The 12,707-nt window shown below is 38.2% G+C and overlaps 1 protein-coding gene across 9 annotated transcripts in view; it reads left to right on the plus strand.

The window, feature by feature from the left end:
• Window positions 1-12,707, plus strand: part of KIAA1217 (KIAA1217 ortholog) — a 366,907-nt gene that overhangs the window by 124,655 nt on the left and 229,545 nt on the right. For 2 of the 9 annotated variants that reach the window (XM_017741424.1, XM_017741430.1), the window contains exon 1: window positions 11,544-11,880. The exons of 2 other annotated variants lie outside the window; for them this stretch is intronic. In XM_017741424.1, coding sequence (XP_017596913.1) covers window positions 11,661-11,880 — 220 coding nt within the window. In that variant the 5' untranslated portion in view covers window positions 11,544-11,660. Of the gene's footprint in view, window positions 1-11,543; window positions 11,881-12,707 lie in introns of those variants that run through there. 5 more of the 9 variants (XM_017741425.1, XM_017741427.1, XM_017741436.1 and 2 more) reach the window with 5 other exon arrangements.

Consider the following 12,707-nt stretch of genomic DNA (forward strand, 5'->3'; position numbering starts at 1 on the left):
GTGCAGTCATTCCTGAATAATCTCCACAAATCTTTCATGATTCACTGTCACTTTTTTTAAGAGTCCAAGTCCAAGTTACGTATTATTGTAGAAGTTGCTTCAAAGCTTTAAAATGGACATAGAGTGAAGTTAAATGAAGAAACATGGGATATTTTCTTACAATTTCTTGATGTGTTGCTGTGATAAAGCAATGACATAACTGGCTAAACACAAGTAACTTCCACAAAACAAAGAACATCTCTGGCATCTAACATGGGGTCCTGCCAACATTGGTACCATCAAAGAATTCTATTGCTTTTTACTGAGCTTGAAGTTAATGAAAATTTAATGAGTTGTAATTAAGGACTGAAGGAATTGAAGATTCTTTATCAAAGTTTCCAAATTCTGCTTGGTGAATAACAGTAATTGGCAAATGCAAACATATTGATTGATCCTTTATCCTAATTGCTGTTCTGTAAGTGGAATGAGCATTTCCCCCCCAAATTAACAAAAGATCACTTTTGATGGTTTAATTAACTGTTCTTCAAATTCTTAATTAATCTAAAATTAACCTTCTGTGACAATTATGCACCTTTTAAAAAAAATTCCTTCTAACATAAGCTATAGAGGTGTACACTGACTTGGCAACCTACCATTAGCTTGCAAAAGAGAAGATTTATGGCTGGAAAACGCCAGCTGCACCTGTTGTTTTTGCTGAACAAATCACCCTGAAATACACCATCACTCCAGCCTGCCACTACATCATTTGTATTGCTAGGAAAGTGTTTTTTTCTGCATCAATAGTATATATTTTTTAGAAATGAGTAAAACCACACAGTTCCCCAAAGTCTAACTGGCATGTTTGTGATTTTACTAGAGTCTTATGAATCACTGGTAAAATAACACACTTCGATTAATGAGTAATATTAGCTATAAAGTGTCTTCAATAAGATCACAGGATGTGGTGTTTTTAACCTCTCATAGAGCAAATCTGAGATCTGTGCTTTGCAGATTGCATGTCTCCATGAGCACCCTGTTGAAATTTGACTTTGTATTCTTCATAGTCACCAAAATAAAAAGACTAGCCAATTATAAACTTTCTGGAAATAATGGATGGTTATCACAACTGTGGTCAGAGAGGCTTCAGGGGATCACATTGGTGTGCCACCTGAGCATAGATTTAAGGGAATTTTGTGCTGGCTCCCTCTGGTCCCGAGGCTTGCTCAGGGATGAAGGGGTCTCTTCCCTAATGTTCTGCCGGGGATTTGGATAGGGCAGTCAAAGCTGCTCCACAAAGGAAGTCCTCAGGGCAGCTGCTCGCAATCATGACAGCAGGTAGATGGACATACCTCTTGCATTCCCCACAGCCCATTTTTGTAGCAACTTAGTATCATATATTCTCACCTACTTGAAAATATGCCTAATGTGGTACAGCCATGATAGCTGGGAGAATTTCTCCCTTTTTTTATCCTAATGTCTTTCCCCTCTTCTTTGACCCAAATTGCCTCTGTCTCCAGCAGGTTCCCTCACCATCACATGTCCAGTGCACCTGGTGGGGGATATCAGGCTGCAAACTGCAAGGCTTTCTTTTTTGACAGGCTTTGTAGTGTATTTAGAACAGTAAAACTTGATGCTCAGTCAAATAAATGGAGACAACAACCAAAGAAGCAACTCTAACTGCAGAGTCTGGTGGCTGAGATAGAGGTGGAACCAAGGCTGATGTAGACTGTAACAGCTGCTGTAAAATAAGCCATAGTTCACTTAAAAAGTATAGGATTAAATCCTGAATCTGGACCAGACTCATGTTATGTGGTTAGGTTCCACCAAATTAAAATTACCTGTGCAATTACCTTTGAGTGTAGAACCCTAAATAGGTGGCTTTAATAACTAGAAAAATTGTTGTTATTAAGGGATACGTGATCTTATTAGTGACAAAATAGACCAAAATAGAGGTAGTCACTGCTTGTGGAAGAAGATGGCTAATTTGTTTGTGCTGTAGAAAACTGTGGAGAGCTTGGAAGGAAAGGTTTAGGATAAAAATGTCCAGAGCATCATTAATCAAAGAAATATTTTTCCTTTTTTTTCTGTTGTCATGTAATAGTGCTCTTCAAAAGTATTAAGGTGTGTGTCATACTTCTTGGCAGTTGACTGGCAATGGGGATTATTTTATTCAGTGGAAGACATTGCTTTATGTGAAATAAACACTAAGGTCTCATCTTGAGACCTGAAAGTGTTACTTGCTTAAAGCTACCTTTATGGTCACTGCCTCCATTTTCCCTATGTTTTATGGCTGTTAGCTTTGCAGAGTTGTTATATTTAAAGGAGAAGGCAGTAGTTTTCTTTAGGTTTAGGCATTATCCGGGACTTACTTGAATTCCCAATTGCAAAACTTCATTTTGACATGGGAGTAAATAATTTACAAACTTGTCTTTAAAGTCCAGCAAAGATTTAAAAGATCCTTTTAATTCTAATGTTAAACATGGAAGTTGCCCAGATCCTATTTTCCCCATTCAAGGAGTCTTTATTGAGGTAAGAAACCTGATTTTTTTGATCCAAGTGTTTCCAGTCTTTCCCCCTACAGACCTTTTTTCTGAAAGACATTTTAAGGACTATTAAAATGAGGGACATCATGAAGGCTTGCTCTCAGAATTTGTAACATTAATTTTTAATAGCTTCTGAATTATTCTGTTTATTTTATGGTTCATATAATAACATGGTAGATATGGTGGTTGCATTTCAGTGGAAGGAATTCAGGTCAAACTTGCTGAAATCTCCCTGATAGCAGACTGGTGCCCATTAAAAGCACTGGAGGTCTTATCAAAGGGGAGTTGCTGTTGTTCTACTTCTTTTCACCTATTTTCTTTCTGTCTCTCTTTGCATGTGTTTTTAAGTGCATGTCTGTTCTTTATGTAGCAATCCCTATAACATCAATTTTATTTTAACCCTTTGGGATCAAACAGGAACATATTGAAGTTAAAGTTTTACTTTATTTGATTAATGCATTAGTACAAATGAAACAACTTTGAACTAAGACTCTATGTTTTTTACATCTTTTAGTCATTACAGCAAACCAATATAGCATCAAGAACAGTCAGATCAGAGAACACTATTTGGTAGAGCATAGTAAATAATGTGGTCCTTGGGAAACAAAATATGCATTCAAAACATCGTTTTACCAATTTCCTTCATGGTTCTAGGCAGAAATGCTGGTCATGCAGTGTTCTCTTTATTTTAACTTGTGCTAACCTACTTTAAAATGGCCATTGACCTTTTTTAAAGGTATAATTTTTATATTGTACTTGGCATGGTCATCAGTTTAGTTTTCCATTCAGAAAATAGGTTGGGGGTTTTAATAACATACTTCATAGGCCCTTATTTTTTATTGATAAGGTTATTAGTTCTTTTCAAGATTTTTCTTGGTTGGAAAGACTACTATTTCAGTTTTCTTTGCTTCATTGCCATCTGCTATTGTCTGCTGTTTGACCACTGTATTAGATTTTCCCTTCATGTTCCTGGTGAACAATGTCTAATGATGGAGGTTGGAAGAACCATCAGGGTTACCTGGATACCACCCCAAATATCTGCCATAAATAAAGAAAACAACAGTTGCTGCATTCCTAAAGCATGCTATGTGCTGCAAGCCCCTCACTCTTAAGTGCTAGTAACTGGGAGCATTTGTTGTCATTTATGTAAATAAGGTAATAAATCATCAAATATGCAAAGCAGGACATTAAGTTATCTGCATAAAATCTCCAGATTTCAGAACATTTAGTCTCTACAAATATGGGCAGATTGTAACCAAGAAATATCTTTCCAGATGGCTTGAGCAGGTGAGGATGCAATGCCTGTGCTTTTCAGAGGAGTAGTGGTAAACTCAGACTACCTGAACTATTATCTATAGCTATAGAAACATAATAAATGGAGTTGCAGATTTTTTATTGTTGTTTAACAAACATGTTCATCTCTCCAGAGCTGCTCAGACAGCAAGGGATCAAGCATCTGACTGTTTATAGACAGTTTACACAAACTCATGCAGTCAGCATTATAGGGCACTTACTGTGCTGTAAGGACAGTATAAGGGACCGAAAGGATCAAATTCAACACCAGTCACTTGAAATTTTGACACAGAAAAGAACCTTATGCATCATATATGTTGTACTGCATAAGTAAAACTGTGCAAAATGTAAAGCTTGCTCCACTCTTATGATGCACATTTTAAGTGGAACTTAGGAGAAAAAGTATTTTTTCTTCTCTGTCATGGCCAAAACCACACAAAAATCACAGATAGCTGATCAGATTAGCTTCTTGAAATATTCATTAATGGGTGTCTGAAAAATATTGCATCTCACAAGTAGAAAAATAACATTTTATATTCTGCAGTCCACTAAGTCATCACTCCCAGGACTACACCTGAGAAAAGGACACTGGATTGGTGGAACACACTCTGTGCCTGTCTGCAGTTTAGACAGCGTCTATAATTATTTTGCTTTTTAAAAAAGCCCCCAAATAAATGTCATTGTAATACCTGACTATAAAGGGTTCTATATCTGCTTACTTGCTTTCTGCTTTCCATAGACCTGTGGAGATTTTTCTTTACATCCAAGGTCTCTGGTGGAAAAAGACTGTGGTAGTCCAGCCAAGAGTGCCAGAGCTACGGGTACCCTACAGAGCTATTCCTTCTCACCACCGTCTTCAGAGGACGACCCTTGCCTTCCCAGTGTTCTCTTTTCTCTGTAGTTTGCTCCTCCTTATGAGACTATCCACTGCAGCACCCATACCCGGGTGCTATTAATGGAGCCTTGGTGGCTGAGGAGTAGTTAAAATACTTCATGTGGGATATGAGTGAATTGCCTTCATGCCTGAAGTTTGTCTTCCTTTCATTCATTTTGTGCTTACTTTTCTTACCTATTTTTTTCCCCTGTGTGGATGATGCAGAACTTCATGATGAAAGAGGAGTATTGAAAGAATGAAAAGGACTTATCTGTGCCTTGACCATATGCACAGGATTCTGTCAGTTATGGACTGTGTTTGTGTCTCCTGGCATATCCAATCTGCTCTTGCTTCCTACCTATTTCCTCTTCATTCCAGGATTTCATTCAAACCATCATAAAGGGCTGAATTTCTGTAAGGGATATTTTCTCTTTCATAAAGCTTTAAGCTCTCTGTATTTTTGATGTGTTAGAGCACTTCTAAAGGTTATTCTTTTATTAAGAGGTGGTCATTTGAAAATGATGATTGAAAAAGCTAGAGAAGGCTGCAGTTATGCTAAAACAAATTAGCAACTAACATTTGAAACTAACATTTTCTTCAGAGTAAAATGTCAGTGTAGTGTTATAAATTGTTTCTCTCCCTCCCCTTTTTATAGTGGCAATAAAGACTAAGCCAGTCATAGTTTCACTAACTTAATTTCAGGAGAGATTTTAAAATTTGGACACTTTTCTCTTTTATCAAAAAAACTACTAATGCTATGAATTTCACAAAAGATAATTTTGTGCACATTTTAAAATGCATTAAGAACCTCATATGAAATAACTGCAAATGTGGAAAGCAGTATTCACATTACTTAACAATGAAGTAATAATAGCAATGATCTGCTGTGATTTATAGCTAATGGATATTCTTTTAAGAACATATTGAGCCTAAATTCTTATTTGATTTGATTAAAAGATCAGAACAAAAGCGAAAAAAAGCTTTGAACCAAGATTGTGTGAATTTTAGCTCTTTTAGTCATTACAGCCAACTTGTGCAGCACCAAGAACAGCCAAATCACAGAACACTTTGCTAGAGTTTAGCAATAATTTAAATGTGGCATAAATATATAAATTTTTTATTCTTCTGTGAATAGCTAATAAATAGATAAAGGTAACATTCTGCAAAAAAAAAGTATTTGTCATGCGTTGCATGGGCAGCTGTTCACAGTTGATTGTTCTGTCTGGAATTGCTTAGTGATTAACATATCTCATCAGGATAAAGTACCCAGGCCTGCCATCACAGTTGGCACCAATTGGAAATCTTAGCAACAATCTTGGCAAACATTTCAAACATTAAAGGCTGTGTTTACACACCAGTGCCCCCCCTCGTTGCTTTGTTCTTCTGAAGGTGCACCCTTTGGTCTGTGTAGTTACCTAAGTGTGCCTGGGCTCCTATAACCCTTCAGGCAGGGAAGGGAACCAAGTGTAGTTGTCAAAAGGCATCCTGAGGACAGAACAACACCAGGTAAGGGATAGTGATGATGTACCTACACTGGTTTAGAAAAACCATAACCTTCATATAGTTCAATGTTTACATACACTGTAATAGTAGGCCACAGACCTGTGTACTCAGGCAGACCAGGACTTTGAAGGTCTTCTAACCAAAGCCAAATATGAGACGTATAAATGATAAAATAATAAAGAAAATTAACTTTGCCCTTACTTACAGTATTTCTGGGTTTGTGGCAGAATAAGGTATTTAGATTCTACATCTGTATATGCTTTTATCTTTAAGAAAGTCTTTGCTATGGTTTAATTTTTGAAATTTTGACAAAAAGGAAATAAAATAGACCTGAAGGGTTTTTTTCTGACTTAGGCTTTTTTCTAAAGACTTGGAACTGAGATTAAATTTTTATGGCTGAGTAGTAAATCTCTGGAACAGGATTTCCTGATATAAATGACAGCTCTACTTTAATTATAGCATCTTCCGGGCAGGTATTATATTACAGCAGGACCCTTAACAGACTCTCCTTTTTAAGACCATATTCAAAAGTAACAGGACTTGCCATAATTACAGACTACTTTCTGTTGGAGGGATTCACTTGTCTTTGAATGAATGACTAGGTACCTTTTGTATGGTTTATTTTCCCAGCAAGAATGTCTTCAGATCTGTGTGAAATGTTTTAAAATGGGTCTCAATATATTGAATGTGAAGCTTCTTCTGTACTATGCAACTATTTCAGAAATCATATATGGAGAAATAAAGCACTGGTACATTCTTCTAAGAAAGCTTTAACATCTGCAAAATTAACTTGTCACTAATTTTGCATGCTTCAGTTACTAGAAAATGTAGCTCTCTGAAGCACCAAGCTTTTTATTTTTTATTATTACATTACATACCTATCTGTGACTTGCATCTGAAATTGTTTTCATCACTGATCTTGTTCTTTTGGTGCCTATACATTTATTTCACATTTCATGCTGAAAATGTTATGCCATCTGGTTACTTGCGTAATTTTGTAAAGAGAAAACTTCATTAATTTGCAGTTTTAACTTCTGCACCTGCAACTTCCATTTACTGGTGTTGCAGTTGTTGCCTGTCAGTAGTTTAGAAAGAGTCTGCTGAAGTAGAAATATTTCTGTATACATGCCTTTCTCTCTTTAGATAATTTCAGGCCAAAGTTTGGGAGAGGATTTGGTGAGGCTGAGAAAACATCACATCCTGAACCGTACAGCATCAACTCCCAATTTTTCCTGGTTCACATATGAGGGATCCTCTCCCCTCCCTGGTTCTTTATGTGCAAATGTAAACTAGAACTCCATGGTTGCCCAAAAAAGGAAATTTCAAGCTTTGCAAATGCTTTGTTTGGATTAATAACATCTATAGTCACGTTTCTTTTATCCCGGAGGGCACAAACATTGCTGAAGTTAATAGTGGTATCATAACCTATTTAATATGCTATGGTAAAAATGCCTTCTGTTAGCTAACTCTTAACAAATTCTTGTTGTCATATTTCAGCAGTAATTTATTTTCTAGGCAGGAAAGAGGAGAGGTTAGTTTTGAACCTAAAAGGACAGTGTTTTAAGCAGGGTATGGAAAGTGTATGGTTTTCTAAAAATACTACTTGTTTACATATATGTGATTATTCAAAATCATAGACTGCACTGTTGGTCCCTTAATATTAATTTCCTCTGCATGAGGCTGTGACAGTTTATTCATTGACCCAAAGCACTAGAAGACTTCCTACAGCATTTTATGAAAACCTGACAAACTGAACTGCTTTTTGCTTAATGGTGTGTTACATCAATATGATGTCTCTACCTAGCTGAAGTTGGCTATCTGAAATCTAAGGGAAAAGGGGCTGGGCTTGTTTTAGACTTTGTGTTTGGTTTTTTTTTTTTGTTTGTTTGTTTGTTTATTTTTGGTTTTGTGGGTTTGTTTTGGGTTTTTTTAAAGTAGTTCAAAAGAGTAACTTGGGGTTTCAAAAAGCCTGAGAGCTGATGAAAGACTTGCTCCCTGGGGAGCTTCATTAAGAACCTGTGATGGAGAGGGAGGGATTGGCAGGAAGAGACCTGCCCCACAGTCGGGAGGAGCCCAGGCCTCCAGGGCAGTGGGGCTGGGGAGAGAGGAGCTGTGCAGTTGGGATGTGGGTGATGGGGAGCTGGCAGCAACCCTGGGCTGCACGCTCATGGCTGTTCCAGCCTAGAGTGCACTGCTTTACTGTGTCTACATCCAGCCTGAAACAGTCAGCTAAGCAACCTCAGCTTATGTTCTGGAATGGTTTATTTCAGGGTTTGGGGGGATTTTGGGGTGGTTTTTTTGGTGTTTTGGTTTTTGGGGGATTGGTGGCTTTTATTAAGGGTTTGATGCTCATAGCTGGAATCACCAGCTTCACATCTCAGAGCCTTTAAAACAAACAAACAAACTGGACTTTTTTTTTTGGGAACACTCTGCCAGTCTGCAGGAAGCTAAAACAGACAAATTACCAGAGAGGAAGCAAATGCTCCCAGAAATGGAAGTCAGGCATGGGAAAATTTAATTGCTGGGTCTTTGGAGAAAGGTTGTACATCTACCATTGGACAGATTTAAAGATATTTAAGCTTCCAGATTATAAATAGCCACTGAATAAATTTAATAATACAGAATGACAAAACTCTGGGGGGTGGGAAGGCACTTCTGGAAACTGTCTAGTCCACCCCCAGGTCAGGCAGACTCAGCTGCAGCAGGCAGGTCAGGGCTGTGCCTGGTTGGGTGCTGCTTATCTCCAAGGATGGAGACTTCATTACCTCCCCGGCCAGCTTGTGCCAGTGTCTGACCACCTTCACTCTATAAAAGGCCTAAAGTTCGTTCTTTCCCCTGGTTTCAATTTGCACTCATTGTCTCTGGTCCTTCGCTGGGCAGCACTGAGAACAGCCCACTCCCTCCCTTTATCGCCACATCAGATGTTCATGCACATGTAAGATGCCTCCTGCAGGCTGAGCAGGCACAGCTCTCTCAGCCTCTCCACATGTGACACCATGCCATCAGGCACTGAGATATTACTGAAAATGGTCATCTTTGACTGGAGTATTCCAGGAATTTCCCATGTTTGAGGAACATATTTGACTCACCCCATTTCTGCAGGGCTGTATCTCTGCTGTGAGACAAAGAGCTTCTTTCTTGTCAAAACCAGGATGTTGCTGCTGTCTTTCAGTGGAGAAGTGTCACCTTGGCATCCAAATGGCCAACTTAGGGCCTTTCCTGTCAAAAGCTGATGGATAGAGCTCCCTTTCCCCATCTTTTTTGCTATGTTGCTCGAGAGAGCCTTAGGAAAATCTTGAATTCACTATGTCCTTGCTTTGCTTAGAAATTAAATTATTTTAAGTTTACAGGTAACATGACCATCTAGTTAGATTCTCCTTCACAGATGAGGCCATTCTTTCTATGAGCAACCTGTGATAAGGGTGCTTAGTTTGGGTGAATGTGTAATGTATAGAAATCTCAGTTGGATTTTGCTTTAGCAGTAGTGATTCAAAAAATGAAATACTATTTTTGTAGTCACTCAGGACTGGATTTTATTTCACAATTGTTCTGTGTTTGGCAGAATTAAAATACGTCTTTATAGTGTCAGAGGCATTATTGTCACTGCTCAAAAACTCTTCTTAAGCATACAGCACTTGTGTCTGCTTACACAATGAGAAATCATAATGGAAGATATTAAAAACTACTATTGGTCAAACAGTCCAAGATCTTGAGAGGGAATGACAGTACTTCTTAGGCTCAGTACAACTGACCTCTCACATACATACTGGCTTTCAGATTTTCTCTTCCTTCTTCACTCATTCTTTACTCCAGTTACATGATTAACTCTCCATTCATCATCTTGTTTCACCCCTGTTTGTGTTCTTCATTGTCTTCTGCATGACCTGCTGTGCCTGAGCACTGCTAATGAGCTGAATTACACTCATGCCTGTCAGGTTCCTCCTTGTGAGTAGAAATCTTCCCACTCAGAGTTCCTTCTGTATTGACAAGATAATATGCAGAATAATATCACAGCAAGGCTTACTGTATTGAACGTAATCTGGCCCATTCTTGATGGGACAACAAAGCAATAGACACCATGCTTTATAGAGAAGGCATAAACAATTATCTATCTATTTAATGTGGGATTCTTGGAAAAAAAATGGAAATAACTTGCAAAAATGTTTTACTGCATTGTACAGTTGCCATCTCTGAAAACAAGGAATGGCTGTAATAATTTAGTCACGTTTTGCTTTCTTTTTGCTTGTTAAGCATTTCTCCTAAATATCTATTAGTACTTTAGCTTATGTAATATTGATTTGCTTATGTTCATTCTAGTTTTGAAATAAAGTGGACCCTCATAATCTGTTAGAGATGCAGCATTCTGTTTGCTTAGGATATTGAGAAATACATTTTAAAATTCAGCATGAAGATTTTACTGTAACTGTAGCTGTGATGTTTTCTTTTGTTTGCCCTGTGTTGTTTTTCTTTAGAAGTTCTTTCCAAAATTATGGTGAATGGAATTTTCTTTTCATGTGACCAAATGCTCTTTGTCTTGGCAGCATTCACAAGCACAGAGCTGGCAGAGAAAGTTAGGCAGGATTTGCCTGGGCATTTTCAAAGAAGAGCACCCAGGAACTGAGATTTGAAATAATGTAGCCTGAGGTCAGGAACTTTTTCTTTAGAGAGTCGGTAAAGAACATGATTGTCTGTAGTGTGCAAGAAGCCAGGGATTTTCTAGATATATATATATAGCAGTGAAATAGGAAAGTATAATGGGCTGTATTCTGTGCAGTGTTGCTTCCTAAACAACGCCAGTTAATAATAAGGGATTTGGACCATTTTTCAAAGAGAGATGATATTTGCTGTCAATCCTTCCTTTCTTTTGGTGAGTCAGATAATACAGTGCTAGGAGAATATGCATCATTTAATCCAATTTAAGCTTGCACCGTGCTTAACTCAAAGACAAATGTGTTCTTGACATCAGGCATTTACCATATAGCACTGAAACAGTGTGATTTTGGCGCACTGTGAAGAAATCTGCTGAAACAAGAAAGTGTTTGTTTGAGAGAGAGGGTTGGGAGAGGAATGCGGGAGGGTCCCACATGCAGAGGTAAACCCTGCGCCTGGGTGGTTTTTCACGTTATACCTGCATAGGTGGAGCATTCCCCTCATGCCAGGGTGCTCTCAGTGCACACCAGGAGCTCAGGACAGTCCCTGGAAGAGCATCTGCTCCCCACAGCGTGGTTGGGACTCAGCACTGGGACAGAGTCATCTGTTTTACCCCAGCACACATTTGCATTCCACAGGTCTGGGAAACTGCGTGACCACCCAACGCTTGGTGTTTAAAACTGATCGGGCTGGCAGCACAGCACTTCACATCCAGCTGCGCTGCACACACAAACTCCCCAGCCTCTGTGCTGGAAAGTGAGCTGCGAAGGATTTTTTAGGAATTGCTTTCGGAGCAGGTACATTCCTGCACAGGCAGGATGTCCAAACCCTCTCGGTTGGCTCGACCTGTGTCGGCTAGTACAGCTCCTAAATCGCCTTTGTCCAGGAAAGAAGATTTTAACAGCCGATCACGAAAAATTAGGCTAGGTGAAAAGATTTTGAGAGCTGGCAGCGAAGGAAACCTGGTTAAACAGCATCAGCAAGAGCAGGTGGAAATCACAGAAGGGCTTGTGCCACGGAGGGCTCCTTTCCTGAAAGGTAACTGGTTATTTCATGCTGCAAAAAAAAAAAAAAAAAAAAAAAGCATTTGCAATCGTTGTGCTTTTAATAAACCCCAAACATCAATTATGGTATAATAGGGGTATATGTGTGTATGTGTGTGTGTGTACTGTTTCTAAATGACAGATTCTTGTACATAAAGCATTTGTTTTGAAAATAAAAGGGCTCAAAACATTTTTGTTGTTCAGTTTTGGCTGGGTGCTGTATACAAGCTAAAAATGTTTAGCTGTCAAAGTGGTAAATCACAATCTTTTACAGTCTAAATGTGCCACTGTATTGTGAAGCTTTATTTGAAATAATGATTTGAAATTATTAGCAAGTGTGAGAAAGATTAAATAGAGAAAAATAAAGAGAAAATAGACATCAGTGCAGGCACAGAATCTTTCAACCCTGCAAGTAAAACTCTTCTTCATGGGTCCTAACAAGGCAGCTGTGACTATTTCTTGCATAAAAACTAAACAGATCAAGTGTATTTGGAAAGGCTTATATGCTTTCAGAATGCAAACAAATGTGGAGGATAATATAAGATTACAATCTACTTTCACTGATCTGTTGAGCAATGGGCTGCAGAAACATTGCCTCTTTTTAACTTAGTTTTTGTGACAGTACTCCTTAGAACTGAATTTAAAAGTAGCCATTTAATCTGCATGGTGTAAAATGGGAGTAAGTTGTCATTCTATCAGGAAATAAAAGTAGTAGTATTCTAATTGTACTCTTCATGAAGTTTATATTTAAATATGAACAAGAAGCAGAATCCTTTCAATACAGAATAGAAATGTCCCTCCATCCTAAATCCACAGGAAAAA

This window comes from Corvus brachyrhynchos, unplaced genomic scaffold (assembly GCF_000691975.1).
Source record: "Corvus brachyrhynchos isolate BGI_N302 unplaced genomic scaffold, ASM69197v1 scaffold167, whole genome shotgun sequence".
Classification (NCBI taxonomy): domain Eukaryota; kingdom Metazoa; phylum Chordata; class Aves; order Passeriformes; family Corvidae; genus Corvus; species Corvus brachyrhynchos.